Below are 16,968 nucleotides of genomic sequence, written 5' to 3' on the forward strand. Positions count from 1 at the left end.
TCCTTTTTTGTGGTCTCATCCGAAGCACCGCCCCATTTAACAGGACCATTTCATGCAGAAAGTGAATCTAGTTCTTTGTGTGTTCTTTTGCATGTTAACATATCAATATACGTTGCGTGGGTCTAAAGTTACAGCAGTCCAAGGTCTTGGACATAAAGCTTATTATCACCTACCAATATTCCATTGGACCAGCAGAATAAAGCAGAGAAAAAAATAGTTGAAAAGTATAAAAATTAAAAAAATAAAACACTTTGGAAGCATGTACTTTTCGTTTCTTCTTAGGAGGTTCATAAATCCCTGTTTGAGCACTAGTTTGTTATAGACTACAAGTCACATCAACGTATCGTTTTGGTTTTATTTTAAACATGAAACAAATTTAAAGCATCAATTTGATAGCCTCAATTTGACAGCATGATGCAAAAGAAGCCATGAGATGATGAGTAAAAAACAAGCATTGTTTCAATTTTGTTTTTATTTGCCACTGGATTTAATGTTATGGACTAGTCAATTTAAAAGTCTTTGCAGTCCCTGGACCAGCTAATGTTTAAGGAAAATTTATACTCCTGTGCTGTAAAGAAAAAACTTCATTGGATGTATGTATAAGAATTGTTCGTACTTACCGATTCATTATTCTGGTCAGATACTTCGGGGAAAATAATTGGCAGCACTTCTTTCATAATTCCATTCACTTTTCCATCAATCACTAGAGAAAGAAACAGACAGATATGAAATCATATAATATGCCGTTGTACACGGATCAAGTTAGAGATCTATGAATTCTGAGTTGTAGGAAACTATTTTTCTATTTCATTCTTCATTGGGATGTTTCAGTTTTATTTTTTTGACAGCTAAGTTGATGTATTTCTTATTATAGAATAAATGTGCAGTGTACAGTTAGAACAATAGCAGAACTTACACGCCATTTCATCAACGAACTGTTTCAAATTACCAATGTCTTCTGCTGTAACCACTTTTAGGGCAGTTTCAAACAAACAAAACATTTCAGCTTTTTCTTCATTGGGCAAGCCTTGCATCTGAAAAATATATAAAATAACTTAAAGAGAAAAAAAAGTTGTTCACTGTTCACAAACATAATTGTAAAGATTCTGTCATAGTGCACAGTAAATAATTTCCAAATACCCTATCTAGTATTTTTTTTCTCCAGTTTCTTTCTAGATCAACCTGACTTTCAAATTCTTCTCCTAGGTACAGCGCACTAAAGTTCCTCACAGCATTAAGGATATCAGACTTTATCCCATGATATCCCCCCTTATCTTCTATCCTTCCAGCATTCCCAAAGTCTAGTACTTTCACTTTTAATTCATAGTCAGATCCTTTCTGTAACATAACATTCCCAGCTGAAAAAAAGCATTATGCATAAAAAATCAAATTTCTTAGTTACAAAGGTACTGTACTCAATTTCTAAGAAATACTCTTTTAAAAATAAGAGGTGTTCAGTTAAGCTGTGACTCAAACTGAAAAGATTTATGAGTCCGTTGACCTGGGAACCATCTTACAAAGGTATTAATTTATAACTTAATACCAAAAGTACTATTTAAAATGCATTTCATGCTACATGTTTTAAAAGAGTAAATTCATGACATACGTGTATTATCTACTGTACTCATTGTCTGCTATAGCAGATGATAAACACATAAAACTATACAATTATATTTTCACAAATTGGAAATGGAAATGCGATAGATGTATTAGAATAATGGTCTTCGTCATAAGACATTTGTAAAATGGGTCCTTGTACTTCATGCTCATTTGTTTACTGTTTTATACGATCTTTCTATCTATAGTTATATATTTATTTTTTAATTCGTTATCGGCAGTATAACTTACAGTGTAGGTCTCTGTGGCTCCATCCCTTCTCATGCATGCTCTGTACAATGTTGAGGATGTTATGAAAAATACTGAGAGAGAAAGGCTTCATCAGGGCCACATTGGTCTGTCTGATTGTGTTCATGTGGACATTTATCACCTCGTTTAAAGTCACGGCTGCAATAAAAACAATAATACACAGGTTACGATGGTACGCAAACTTTAAATATCTACCATAGTAGTAACAAAAAATAACACAACACTTGCCCCAGTCAATCTGCTCACACAGGAATGCAGACTCGTATGAGTGCAAATCTTTCAACTTTTGTAGACCCTCTCAAACTTGAGGGTGAAGGTCAGAGAAATTTAAATCTACACTACATGAGAGCACGTCCATGTTCATTTCACTCACCAGATTCTTGTTGTTCTTGGAAGGAAGATTTTCGACATTTTGCTATACTAGTACTTCCATAATAAAACACTAAAGTCTTAGGGGAACCTGGTATGAAGAAACCTGAATCTCCAATACATAAAGATGCTATCAAATTCATAAACTATATCCTTGAGAAGATATCAAAACTTTAAAAAACCCTACTGTGGCCCTAACCTGACCTAGAGGAATCAACTCTACATGATGATCCTATAAATCTGACCAGCTGTGGTACGTAAGTAGTGGAGCATTCACTTCATAACCGGGAGGTTGACGTTTTGAGTTTGAGCGCCACTTGTGCTATGGCTGCATCAAACCTAAAACGTAAGCATATAGGTAGTGATTGTTCCTTTGTCAAATCCTCAGCATTTACAGGTGAAGATATTACAGGTCTTGCCCTGAGTGCTAAAGGGGTTGTGATATGAACTTTTGAACTGTTAACCCCGCATATGGCAGTTTCAGGTTCTTTATGTACATAATTATATTGTTGTGTTGTTGGTTTTTCCGTAAAAATAAGAACCTTTTTTGCTATAACATGTTAATAAATTTTGTTATATAACAGTATATTATATGTGTGTGTGTTTGTATGTATGCATATATGTTTGTGTTTTCTATATGTAGAAATTTATATGTATAAATTTATATATATGTATATGTATGCCTATATACATCTAATTCAAGGGGCCCCTGGCACCCTAGGTAAAGATTATAAGGGGGTCTCTGCGGAGACTTTACCCCGAAATAGTAATGTATTTTGGAATTAAAGACTGATATATGTGGAAAAAAAAAAAAAGGGTACTTCACCTACAGCTGGTGATGTCTCAGTATGAGTGAAATTTTATTTGATTGGACATAAATAAAACAAACAAAACAAAAATGCATATCAATTTGTCACATTTTACCAATGTAAAATATCTGTGCATGAGGATATTTGCATATGGATTTCACAAATTGTTTATGAGATTGTTAACATTTTTAACGCATTTTAATTGACAGGATATTCAATGTAAAACCAGAAAGATTTTCCCTATATATTTTTATGTAAAACTTTGATCCCCTATTGTGGCCCCACTCTACTCTCAGGGGTCATGATTTTGATCAACTTGAATCTGCACAATGTCAGGAAGCTTTCATGTAAATTTCAACTCTTCTGGCCCAGTGGTTCTTGAGAAGATTTTTAAGTGACCTCACCCTATTTTTGCATTTTTGTGAATATCTCCCCTGTGAATGGGGCATGGCCATTCATTTGAACAAACTTAAAAGCCCTTCACCCAAGAATGTTTTTTTGCAAAGTTTGGTTGAAATTGGCGCAGTGGTTCTGGAGAAGAAGTCAGAAATGTAAAAAGTTTACAGACAGATGGATGGACAGACAATGGACAACAGGCAATCAGAAAAACTCACTTGAGCTTTTAGCTCAGTTGAGCTAAAAAGTATACAAAAACAACAGACGATGACTCGGGCAAGCTACATGCAAGAGGCCACCCACGTTTGAAATAATATTTCTTTGAAAACTTCAGGCATGCAGATCTTCTTGATAAGGAACATTACCATTATCTAATTTTTCCATATGCACGACCACTCTGTTTCCTTCCAATCTGAACAGGTACAGTTCTGGACAGATTCCATCCTCACTTAAATCCACCCAAGCTTTAATTTCCTCCGGACGGAAAACTGAGATCAGTATCTGCAAAATGATATAGACACATACAAAGTGTAACGGGAAAGGAGAAAGTGCAACGGACAAGACCGGGATTCAAACCTGGGTCCCCTGAATCTTTAGTCAGGTGCTCTTCCAATTGAGTTATATCTAAACAACTTGATTGTAACAAGTGAGTGGAAGTGCGACAGAACTCATCTGACCAACGTAAAAGTAATACGTACACATTTGATAAGAGTTCTTGTTAATACTGATGATAATTTTGACAGGCGAGAATTGTGACACAACTTACTGTTTTTAAGGCATGATCAGCATGTGTTCCTTTGTCCTTTATAACCACAATATCTCCAGCCGAATTTCCTCTGCCCAGTACTTCCTTTGTCTTTTCAAATTCTATCTCCTCTCTGTACTGCCCCTTGTCTGTGTGAATCTAAAGCCAGGTTTTAGAGATATTTACAGTTTATGGCTGTCAGTTACAATTAAAAGATGTGTTAAATCCAAAACCAGCACTTTAGTAATTAGTAAATTGATTCCAAATTATTGTTTTGTAGAGAGCATAAAAAATACATTCATTTCATTGTACCTTAGTTTTGTCCAGCACTACTCCCGATGGAGCCTTTGTTAACTTCATATATTCTAACATTTCCAGACAGACACTCGTCTTAGTTTTGAGATCTTGGTCGGACTTTGGCACAGCAATCTTGTTTGCATTTGAACCATCCCAGTAAAGTTTCCTAGAAAATTCAAAGAGAGTCAAATTCTAGTTCTTACACATTATCACAGTGTAAATACTGCCTTCTTCCCAATGACTAATGATGTCATCAGAAAATAAACTCCTTTGTATTCTTATAGTTGTGGAGTTTTCTCTGATTCACTTATAACCCCGGAAAAATCGGTATTCATATTTTTTTTTTTTCAAAATTAGGTGCACTTTGAGCATGAATCCCAAAATAACTCAATTATTATTCTCAATTTGATCAAAATGAGGTAGAACAGGAATTTTGACATCACAAACATCCTTTTTTACCACCACTTTCAGTACTTTGATATAAATTTGCTATTTTCACACATTTCTCCTGAAAAATATCGAGTGCAGCTGGCTAATAGACAAACTTCATATTCATACCATTCATTCTCTTTTTATTTTAGAACACATTGTGATGATAAAATTTTGTAAGCTGCTCTCTATGCTTTCAGAAAGACAAGAGGCCCATGGGCCGCATTGCTCACCTGAGTCACCTTGGTCCATATCAGAAGACTTTCTATATATATTTGCATGTAAAACCTTAGTCCTTATTATGGCCCCAACCTACCCCTGGAGGCCATAGTTTTTGCAAACTTGAATCTACACTATGTCAGAAAGCTTTCATGTAAATGTGAACTTCTTTGGCCCAATGGTTCTTGAGAAGAAGATATTTAAAGATATTTCCTATATATTTGTATGTAAAACTTTGATCCCCTAATGTGGCCCCATCCGACCCCCGGGGGCCAGGATTTTAACAATTTAAAATCTGCACTATATCAGGAAGCTTTCATATAAATCTCAGCTTTTCTGGCTCAGTGGTTCTTGAGAAGATTTTAAAAAAAATTTCCTATATATTTGTATTTAAAACTTTGATCCCTATTGTAGCCCCATCCGACCCCCAGGGACCATGATTTTAACAAAACTGAATCTGCACTATATCAGAAAGCTTTCATACAAATCTCAGCTTTTCTGGCTCAGTGGTTCTTGAGAAGAAGATTTTTAAAGATTTTTCCTATATATTTGTATGTAAAACTTTGATCCCCTATTATGGCCCCATCCGACCCCCGGGGGCCAGGATTTTAACAATTTAGAATCTGCACTATATCAGGAAGCTTTCATATAAATCTCAGCTTTTCTGGCTCAGTGGTTCTTGAGAAGATTTTAAAAAAAATTTCCTATATATTTGTATGTAAAACTTTGATCCCCTATTGTAGCCCCATCCGACCCCCAGGGACCATGATTTTAACAAAACTGAATCTGCACTATATCAGAAAGCTTTCATACAAATCTCAGCTTTTCTGGCTCCGTGGTTCTTGAGAAGATTTTTAAAAAAATTTCCTATATATTTGTATATAAAACTTTGATCCCCTATTGTGGCCCCCATCCGACCCCCTATTAGGTAGTATATGCACTACCTAATAAAGCTTATCTATAAATTTCATCTATTCTGGCTCAGTGGTTCTTGAGAAGATTTTTTAATGACCCTACCCTATTTTTATCTTTTCTTGATTATCTCCCCTTGGAAGGTGGCCTGGTCCTTTATTTTAACAATTTAGAATTCTCTTTACCTAAGGATGCTTTTTGCCAACTTTGGTTGAAATTGATCCAGTGGTTTTTGAGAAGAAGTCAAAAATGTTGAATGTTTACAGACGGACGGACGCCGGACTACGGGTGATCAGAAAAGCTCACTTGAGCTTTTAGCTCAGGTGAGCTAAAAAACATCAGATCCACACAACATAGCATGTATTTTAACTCGCTTTGAGAAATGACATCCAATGGATCTTATTAACTCGCTCTGAGAAATGACATCCGTTTGATCCGATTTACTCGCTCTGAGAAATTACATCCGATGGATCTGATTAACTTGCTCTGAGAAATGACATCCAATGGATCTGATTAACTTGCTCTGAGAAATGATATCCGATGGATCTGATTAACTTGCTCTGAGAAATGATATCTGATGGATCTGATTAACTTGCTCTGAGAAATGATATCCGATGGATCTGATTAACTTGCTCTGAGAAATGATATCCAATGGATCTGATTAACTTGCTCTGAGAAATGATATCCGATGGATCTGATTAACTTGCTCTGAGAAATGATATCCGATGGATCTGATTAACTTGCTCTGAGAAATGATATCCGATGGATCGGATTAACCCACAGCCTTACTGTTTCTGGTTATACTGTACAGTTGGCAGTCCCCTCTCATCTTCACCTACTACAGCTGAAAAACAACAGCCGAGAATTAGTAAAGATATAGACCTGTTACTAACATATTACATCAATCTTATTCATTTTACAGTCAGTCAAAGCATTTCAATACCATGTAGAAAATCTACAAAGTTGGAGCACCTCTACAATAAAACCTTAAACCATATTTCACTGCACCCTGTCAACACTTTACATCTTGGTATCACTAAGGGAGTAAACATTCCCTATTCACTAACCCTCTACAGTAATAAGAGTAAGATTCTCTATAAAATTACATTACCTGTGTGTAAGATTATAAAATTACATTACCTGTGTGTAAGATTATAAAATTACATTACCTGTGTGTAAGATTATAAAATTACATTACCTGTGTATAAGACTATAAATTTACATTACCTGTGTGGTTGCTAAGGCTCTCTATTATAAGCTGTAGTTTCCCTCTAGTTGTTGGAGACAGATTTTCAATTTGACTAGACACTGTGTCTGAAAAATATATTATGTACAATCCAATTGCCACCAGTCTAAACTTTTTCTATTGTAGGATGTGATTGTCAATAATAAAGGATTATTCATCTCACATTTTATTCACAATTTAGTGCACTATATTCAAGAGCTTTAAGAAAATTCAAAATTATCAAAATCCTCATTTGAACAAAAACTAATGCTAAAAAAATGTCAGAAAAATAATTTTCCATTATTTCTTCATATGGGGCAGGGAAATTCCACACAGGGACCAAGATCTAGACAGGGTCTAGAACACAGAAAACTTGCAAAATTTACCAAGAGTTGATCCATGAAGAATAAAAGGAATCTCGCACTTAAGGTGGACAGAAAACTGCTCCCCTGACCTGATCAAAATATTCCACACCAACGACGAGATACACATGCACATATCCCAAATCTAACATTCTTTAAATACACTTCAAATTGACCAAAAGTCTCTATCATTCTTTCTTGTAAATTTTAGATATTCAGATTTTAGGACCAAGCCAAAGTAATGGAAAGCAACATCAACCAATGACAATACCTCATCTCCAACCTCAGGAGCATTAAACAGGACAGGGTACATTAAATGTGTGATACTGTACCTAATACATTTCATCAATTCATTTCAAAGAATCAACTGTCAGCTGAATCCTATTTACACAGATTACTAAACATACTAAGTAAACAGGCAAGAAAGCAATACAGACGACCAGACAGACATCTGGTCAAATACAGTTTCACTTGCTAATATCAATAGAAAACTTAAAACACAAAAAGTTGTATTTCTACTAAAACGAACATCAACAAAGATCAATAAATGAGCTTCATGTAGGAAAAATGTTTTCTATCAAGTGAAATGTTTCCGCTTTACAAGTTACCTTTATTGCGACCTGTAATTTGTAGAGATTTTGACCCGGCATTCTGTGAGACCCGGCCGTGATCCCCCGTCTCTGAAGGAAACTCTCCACCACCTGAAAAGGATAAAATACCCCAGTAAAAACATTTCAATCTAATGGGGGTGTTTTATATTATATTATTTCAAAGTATTTACATTTAGAACCTTAATAGATAAAATATCAGCATATTCCTGTATAAAAACATAATAAATTGGGTATTGATGTATTTAACATTACTCACATTCAATCAAATTTTTAACAATTTACAATGTTACATTCAGAACCTTACATTTTTCATCAGAAACAGGAGTTATTCCCCTTGAACCATGTTCATCTAAGCTGCTGTGCTCCGTGCATTCCGACATTCTCTATTCCTGTGTCAGTATGTTGGTCTGTAAAAGAAACAATAACCATTCTTATCATCTCTTTCATACTGCATAGATTTTTTTAATTTGATCATTTTTCGATTGTATAATGATCGATGCACAGCCATCCAGATTTACAGTTTTCCTTAATCAGATGCACATATACATGCATGTGTTAAACTTGGTATTGGCACACTCCCATACACTTCCTTAAGAAAAGCTCATTACTGCTGCAACACTTAACACCCACTGAATAAAAATCTACTGTGCCTATACAGTACATGGTGGTGCAGACAAATACCTTTTAAAGGAGGTTATTTCCTGATTATACACGAGATAAGACACTTTCTAATTTCCTGTCTCGGTCATATCAGTTTATCAATTTCATAATTCAAAAGTATGTGTAAAATCCATGATGTAATCGTATACCATATTTCTTTGGGTGAAATGTTGGTCAGGAATCTTGTCCCTCCTCCCCCTTTTTGGGGTGGGTGGGGGTGGTAGGGGAGATATAGAAACTACAGCACAGAGAGGTGGGGTGTATGCTAAATATTTCCTCTCCTTTCAGTTAACAGCAGTTTACTCCTGTCACTAATACATGTTTGTTGGAGAAAGTAAAAGGCTTTCATATTCATCTACTACTGATGGGTCAGTAGTACCTCATGTCAATCAATAAAATAGTATCAATTAACCTTAATCAACAGTCATACCAATAAATCTTTATAATGCCAATAAGCCAGTGTGGATTTGAAAACATTAAGGCTCAAAAGTATCCGATTATAAATTTAACAAGCCTGATTAATATTGTTTTAAAACTGTAAATGTAACTCCAGGATTTAAACTTTGCTGCGAAACAGATTTCTACACATCACGACAAAGGTGTAAATATTACCATACTTATACTCAAAATGAAAGAGAAATGAATAATACAGCCCATACCTCTTCACTGAACTACTTCAGATTTTATTCAGTTGAACGAGTCAAAGTTGGATTACCACAGGTATATCTAATAAACGAGTACATGTGTCACGCTTCACCTCTAAATGACCACACATTATCTGAACCCACCAATATCAATCTGATCAGGGTGACGTTAAAAGTGTATTGACAAGCTGCTTTATCTATTTCACTTCTACCCTGGGTCAGATTATTGCAATCTCTGTACAGTACACAAGACAATGGACATGCCTCAGATTTCCGGTACCTGGGATGGACATGCCTCACAGATTTCCGGTACCTGGGATGGACATGCCATGACTGAGTTACAATGTACATGTGGTACACCTCTAATTACTTTGAAACTATAGTTCACAATTTGAAAAATGACAAGCAGAAATGACTAAATTTTATATACTCAAACTTTACTGCACCTTTAAGTCTGAGAGAAAGAAAATAATGCTGAATCATTCAAATTAATGGATCATATATATCCATTTGTGTTCTTCGAAAATATTTTAAACTTTAAACACTTGAAAAGCCTTGGTCAGTTTTGTGGCCCAATATATTGCATGCAGTTGGGAGGTAAAGATCATTTTTTTTTATGAAACTTTGATAATCAACATGGCCGGGTCTTAACCAAGCATCAAATGAGAACAGTGCACTGTGTACACATACAAAGAAGAGGTGCATGTTTTTGATGCAGTGCATGCATCTTTCAATCTGAATAGCTGCTGCAATTTTTGTGATCAAAAGTGAATTCAATTCCTCTGTTTCTCCATTATAAAACTGTGGCCTTATAAGACAAATATTTCGAACTTAAATTTCCATCATGCAGTGACATCAATTGCTTGACAAATGCATTTCATTCTAATACCGGGGTAAACGAAAATTAACAGCCGGGCATAGATTTTCGAAGATTTATGATCACATGTTGATATTAGGATAAAATAACCATTAAATAACAAAAGGTCAAAGATATTTTTAAACTGCAACTCAGATTTTCTATCTATAGGTAAATCTGTATTTTTTCTTATTGGTACTTTACAAATCCTGCATTGTGTATCAACTTGCTTATTCCATGTTTATTTGATACTCAGGTAGATAGAAAATTAAACCCACACACAGTATAAAATTACCTGTTGGTGAAGGGGGGATCCTTAATCTGAACAAGCAGCTATTAGTACACAAGTACTGGTAGTTATCTAGACTACTGAGGTTCAGTGTTCTACTAGTGACCGCAGTCAGCTGACTGTACCACCAAAATGTTACTGACCTAAGGATAGGACAAAGTTAATACCCAATACATGTAAAAGGAATATTTCTGTGGTCAGGAAGGATACTATAATAATATACAAGTGAAGGGACAATTAAAAATGTTACTTTGTGGGTTCTATGATACTATAATACACAAGTGAAGGGACAATTAAAATGTTACTTTGTGGGTTCTATGATTTGAACGGTTTCTGTCTAATGTAATTGATAACATCATTTTCCACATCATACATTAGTTGATTGAACTTTTCCACAGATTATTCTGTGAACATATCAGAGTTCTCAAAACACGATGGTCCCCTGGGTATCCCCTAGCCACTTTCCTTCATCCATTAATTTGTTAGCCATTTCTGACTTCATTTCCCAGTTTAACTGCATTACCAATTTATCAGATCTTAGGCAAATCATAATGCATTCAGTAAATTTCCCCACACTCTCTAGAACTCTGTGTAGATATATTTAAGCCTAATCTCTTAAATGTTACTTGCATCTGATTTGCATATGAAATCAGATAGTTTTATAGAAGACAGTACCATACCCAGTTATTCCCCCTTTTCTATTGCATCGATTGATTTATTGTATAATGTTTAAAGCTGTATGGTCCGAATTACAATATTTTTTTCCATCTCGTAAAAACGCCATTAAATCATCACACGTATGTAGTTATGAGACTGTATGACATATCATAAATTATTTCACCTGTTTTAACCCAAATAATTTGATTTTAAATCGATGTTTACAAATAACCGCGCCACTCTGCCATTTCAAGTGACAGTCATGTGACCAGTTCAAACTTTCAGATCATCGGTGGTCTTATCTATGTAAAACTGTGTATTTTGTTATAGCAGTACTGTACCATAAGTTTAATAGAAATAAAAATATCAAATACCTCATAGTAATTCGTTGTTTTACGCTCTTTCAGCCTTAAAACTAGACATTTGCGTATGAGTTAATACATCATGTTGGAATTCCCCTGACGCGTGTGGGTCTATTTATAGACGTCTATTATGGGATGATTTATATATGTAGCCACTATATTTACTTTCTAAATAATATTCACACTGTTTTCTTTTACATGCAGATGTTTTCAAGCATGTAATTAAGGGAAAGTTAATAACTTTATAAAGTAATTAATCTGCTTTAAAGTAATTATGTACAAAAATAATACATGAACATCGGGTCATACATTCTTCTCAAGAATTTTTCACTCATATGGAGACGTCACCATTGCCGATGAAGGGCTGCAAAATTCAGGCCAATGCTAGGCGCTTATGGCCTTTGAGCAGGGAGGGATGGATCTTTATCGTACCACACCTGCGGTGATACGGAGCCTCGGTTTTTACGGTCTCATCCGAAGCACTGCCCCATTTAGTTGCCTCTTACGACAAGCAAAGGGTACTGAGAACCTATTTTAACCCGGATCCTCATGGGAATCTAATGCATCAAAGTCATTTCTAATTATTTCCCCTTGCTCTATATACATGTATATCTATATATACGGGGGTACTGTGTCCCAGGCTCTTCCTTTTCCAAAACTACAGGATCAAATCAGGATGGTGAAGAAATCAAAGGTTTTTTGGTCTGTAAAATTATGCGTGATTTAATGCAACTGCTTGCTGATTAATTCATTTCAATTTTAAAAGTTGTATGAAGAATTCAACTATAAATACCACCCCAATGTTGATAGATTTTCAATATTTAAACATTAGGCCAATTGAATCACAAGTGTTTTTTAAGCAATGTTATGTTAATTAATACAGAGATGCCTCAACACCATTATGACCAACATAATGATCTTGTTGTCCTGGATAAGACCAAGGTCACATGGTCATAGATAATGATATGAAGTGAGAGACAAATGAAAGCTCTATTTGTGCATTTTTGTGATTATATCCCCTTTGTAGGGGGCATACAATACTGTATGCATATAAATATACTCAAGCTACTGAATCCAAGTGGTTTCGCCCCATTACATGTTCGCTCTCAGTACGTTCATCCCATCTATCTGTTCACCTTGAATGGTTTTCTCCCTATTCAGTGGGTAATGGAATACGATGTATATCTAAGGCAACAGTCAGGATGTGCACTAGTCTGAAATATCTGACGTTTTCCTGGCTTTTTTATGATTTTGGTAACATGTATTTACAATGCCAGGAAAACGTCACAACTGGCGCCATTACGTAAACTGGAAATTCGCTGCCTTCAGCTGGAAGCGGCATTCTTGGACCAATTTCAAATACTTTGAAGTCGAATTGATTTAATTCATCTGCGAATTTCCTCTGACATCAGGTAGTAATCCTTAAATATGCTCTCTGGTATTTGTAGTTTGATTTCAGATAAACGTAACATAATTTGTGATGAAACAACCATTAAGCAACAAAATATGAATAAAATGGTAAACCTGTGTTGCATGTACGATGCTGCCACTTTGTGCACTTTTCACACTCTAATACTTGCTGCCTGGGTCGGACCTCCTGGTGACAGTACTGGCATGGAAACTCCATTGTTAGAATGATGGGCCATATTGAAGATTGGCTGACATATCCTTGGTTTCAAACAGTAGATGAAAAATATCCCTAAGCTTTGAGCAATTCTTTGAACTTCTGGAGTTTTTTTTTAAAACTTAAAGTTAGGTTACTGTAAGCTCACAATTAATGATCAAAGTTTGCACAACAATGCAGTTATAAAACCTCTAAAAGTGTTTTCACTAAGGTGTTTTCACAACGAATAATGGACACACTTTTACATTGATTGCTGTACAAACTTAAATAATGATGTTTTTACAATAATTAAGGAGCAGACCTTTTAATAACCAATTGTACTGATTATTTCACTTCAAACAAAAATTATAAAGCTTTATCTTGTGAAGATGATAAAGCCAAAGAGTTGTATAAACAATTTTGTTTACATACCTAACTCTGACAGTTATTTAATTTTGATAATAACTGCAATATGCATGCAAAAACATCCCCTCTTTCTTAAGTAATTAATTTATTATATCTTTAATAAAAAAAATTTGGAGGGGCCGGATCGACTAAGGAAAATGGGCCGAATCGACCAGGGGACGGACCATCTGGAACCGATCGACTAGGGACTGATCGACAGTGGGACGGATCGACCTCACACCGTATGTCATCATAAGAGCCCGGCGCAGCTGCTTTCAGTACTTTAAGTACTTTGATTAATAGATCATGGAAAGAAATATGACTTCACGGTTACGCAGTTATTGGGAAATGGGGCACGTATCATTTTCGTGTCAACGGGTGTTACGTCCTACTTTCTGAATTGACTCACCAGAAATCATAAAACTGGTTGTAGCATAAATCTGGTCGACAAAGAAGTTGTTGTGAAGAAAGTCGTAATTTTTTCTAAATTGAAATCGAAATGAGTTAATTTTATGGAATGATAACACAAATAGTTTTGGAGTCAATTTCGAGATAAAACGGCCCCCTATTTTTCAAGAGCGGAAGCCCTATAAAAGTCTAAATACATTTGAAGATTTTTTACGGCATTATCAGCCGATTTACGACACCACGCACTTTTCGAAATGGCGAAGAGCGTTGGACGAGATGAAGGTAACAAAAATACAATTTTTTTCACTTAAAAAAGTAGTTACGTACATGTGTTGTAGCATAAATCTGTGTTCCTATCACTCTATATCTTGCTTGTTACCTAATTTCCGTTCTACGCCTGAGAGAGAGAGACTGGAATTCATGTTTTTAAAAAGAACTATTTTTCATTTCTGAATGATGTTAAAAATGTAGATCAATCTGATTAAAATCAGCTCCTCGATCCGCTCCTTTATTTCTTTTGATTTGTCGCGACAAATCAAAAGAAATAAAGGAGCGGATCGAGGAGCTGATTTTAATCAGATTGAAATGTAGATCTAACTCATTTAATGTCAACAACCAAAATTTGGACCGTCTGACAGGTTGGGAACACTTCCCCTATAGCGAGATATTCTCGCTAAAACGCGATTATCCCTCTCTAGCGAGAATAAATATATCGCGTACAACAGAGAAAAACACCCGCGGAGTACATCTTTTCGTGATTCACGTGAAAAGAAGAAAAAGTGCTAAAATGTTTGATACTTCTGCAAATATATGAATCAAAATAAAAACACTCATGATGTGTATATTGGATTTCAGACTGCTTCCCTCTTACGCAGCAATTTTGATATGCAATTTCATTACTATGTTGTCAATTTCATAGAAACAATTCGCATCATGTTGAGTGTGTGTCGCACTTATTCAGCGTTGCACGGGATTTGCCATTATTTTCAATAAAGACGCCAAAACTCCTGTTTATGGTAATGTTTATTTCTCGCTAAAGAGGGATAATCGCGTTTTAGCGAGAATATCTCGCTATAGGGGAAGTGTTCCCAACCTGTCTGAATGTAAGGATAAGAACCATATTTTTGCTTTGATTCTGTGTTATGTAAACAAAGACGCGAGTCTTTTTAAGTAAACAAACAAACAAGTGAAACGTAAATTTGTAATTTAAAGCATTTTCATTTTGTACAATCACAAATTTTAATTTTTAATTTTACCTAAAGTATACTTGAGATGTGATATATATAATATATATATATTTATATATGGTTGGACCGAGCGAAGCATGAAATGGTCATTGACGTGTCCCAAGTGATAATCCCGTTGAGTACGTTAAATCACAGGAGTCGGCAATTTTATTAATAAAGTAGAAATATATGAGAAATAAATATTTTTTATATCTATGGACTTCCCGTTGCGCTAAATGCCCAGTAACATCTAGATATGAAAGCAGTCTATGCGAAAGACGTCGGACCTGACCGATGTGCAGTGCCTCAGGTCCGATGTGTCATTTTTTACACCGGACCGGAATGTCCGATGTCTCAGTATTCGGTTTTAAGCTTTATTATTTTGACGAGGAGTCAATTAAATGTTTGTTATAAGTAAAAAATATCACACAAATCCAAATACGTAAATGAATGTGATTAAACCGCATGGACCGTCTAAAGTATTATGCGGGAGGGATCCCTGGTATAGTATTTTTCGGTCTGACAAAATTTGGTTTGGTCCGGTGTGTTCATTGATTACACAGGACCGAATGTCCTGTATGGCCCAAAAAACTTTCGTATAGACTGTGAAAGGGGGACATATGAGGATAGATAAAGGATCTGGCTATTCATTTAACATTGGGAATATACAACCAAGTGACGTCACATTTAGCCTCGGCTTTTTTCTCTCTCTTTCAAATTAAACTATTATAAACAACAATACATTCCGATTGCAATTTAAAAAACAGTTAAAACTAAACCAACTTTTACTAACCAACAAATTCAAAGTGGGAAAAACGTGAGTGTAAATATATCGTGTATTTTTAACTAAAAAAACTCATGAACTCGTTCATCTATTTAATCGTATTACTGTTTTCCTATTTGATGATTAATAGCTAAAAAACTGTAACAGTAATAATTATCCCATTCATTTAACAAACTAAGTGTTTGAATTACAAATTGCACATCAGTCTTGTAATTTTGGCATTCCAAATTTAAACACGAATAACTGTAGAAGCAACTAACAACAAAACAATATGGCGGCGCCCATATGGATCACAAAATTTTCAGTGAACGTATGTAGAGATTATTTCTATTCCTTTGCTGATTTTCTCAATTTTTTTTTTTTTAAAAACATGTTACCTTTAGAGCATTGCTTCGCCAAAGGCCCGTCCAAGCTTCGCTCAGTATAATAAACATAATAAACTTTAATCAATATCCATCTATTTTGAAAACTTTTTAAACAATACCACACCTCAATCTTTGTTTTCAAAAGAAATAATAAACTCTCTATAATGAGGTTCTGCCATGATGAATAAATAACCTTAAATATTTTGTAAAACCTTCTAAACATATCAAACTGTAGATTTCCATCATTTATAAAAGTGAAAAACAAAATGGGGGGGGGGGGGGGGGGGGGGGGGGGGACGTGAAATAGTCCCTTTAAAGGGACCGACTCACATTTTTGGAAAAAAAATTCTTTTCTCATTTTTAATGTTAAGCATCATTTAATATTGACAGCCAAAATTTTGACCTTCTGAATGCAGCCTGAACTCTGTGTTATGTAAACAAAGAGTCTTTGACTTGAGTCTTCTTTCGT

General features: G+C 35.1%; 2 protein-coding genes across 7 annotated transcripts in view; one reads left to right on the plus strand and one right to left on the minus strand.

The window, feature by feature from the left end:
- LOC125646012 (uncharacterized) overlaps positions 1 to 16,968 on the minus strand; it is a 36,853-nt gene that overhangs the window by 6,259 nt on the left and 13,626 nt on the right. Inside the window, exons 1-12 of one of the 6 annotated variants that reach the window (XM_048872119.2) lie at positions 14,126 to 14,186; positions 8,545 to 8,647; positions 8,238 to 8,330; positions 7,270 to 7,356; positions 6,832 to 6,886; positions 4,498 to 4,648; positions 4,207 to 4,344; positions 3,806 to 3,941; positions 1,849 to 2,004; positions 1,141 to 1,358; positions 917 to 1,034; positions 621 to 703 (exon numbers count right to left, since the gene is read on the minus strand). In XM_048872119.2, coding sequence (XP_048728076.2) covers positions 621 to 703; positions 917 to 1,034; positions 1,141 to 1,358; positions 1,849 to 2,004; positions 3,806 to 3,941; positions 4,207 to 4,344; positions 4,498 to 4,648; positions 6,832 to 6,886; positions 7,270 to 7,356; positions 8,238 to 8,330; positions 8,545 to 8,620 — 1,311 coding nt within the window. In that variant the 5' untranslated portion in view covers positions 8,621 to 8,647; positions 14,126 to 14,186. Of the gene's footprint in view, positions 1 to 620; positions 704 to 916; positions 1,035 to 1,140; positions 1,359 to 1,848; positions 2,005 to 3,805; positions 3,942 to 4,206; positions 4,345 to 4,497; positions 4,649 to 6,831; positions 6,887 to 7,269; positions 7,357 to 8,237; positions 8,331 to 8,544; positions 8,648 to 8,758; positions 8,922 to 13,232; positions 14,004 to 14,125; positions 14,187 to 16,968 lie in introns of those variants that run through there. The other 5 variants (XM_048872118.2, XM_048872116.2, XM_048872117.2 and 2 more) reach the window with 5 other exon arrangements.
- The window catches only part of LOC125646013 (trichohyalin-like), a 10,896-nt gene continuing 8,210 nt past the window's right edge, over positions 14,283 to 16,968 (plus strand). The window contains exon 1 of the mRNA XM_048872121.2: positions 14,283 to 14,406. Within this exon, the coding sequence (XP_048728078.2) occupies positions 14,379 to 14,406 (28 nt within the window). The 5' untranslated portion in view covers positions 14,283 to 14,378. The remainder of the gene's footprint in view (positions 14,407 to 16,968) is intronic.

The sequence above is a fragment of the Ostrea edulis genome, chromosome 6 (genome assembly GCF_947568905.1).
Source record: "Ostrea edulis chromosome 6, xbOstEdul1.1, whole genome shotgun sequence".
Taxonomy (NCBI): Eukaryota; Metazoa; Mollusca; class Bivalvia; order Ostreida; family Ostreidae; genus Ostrea; species Ostrea edulis.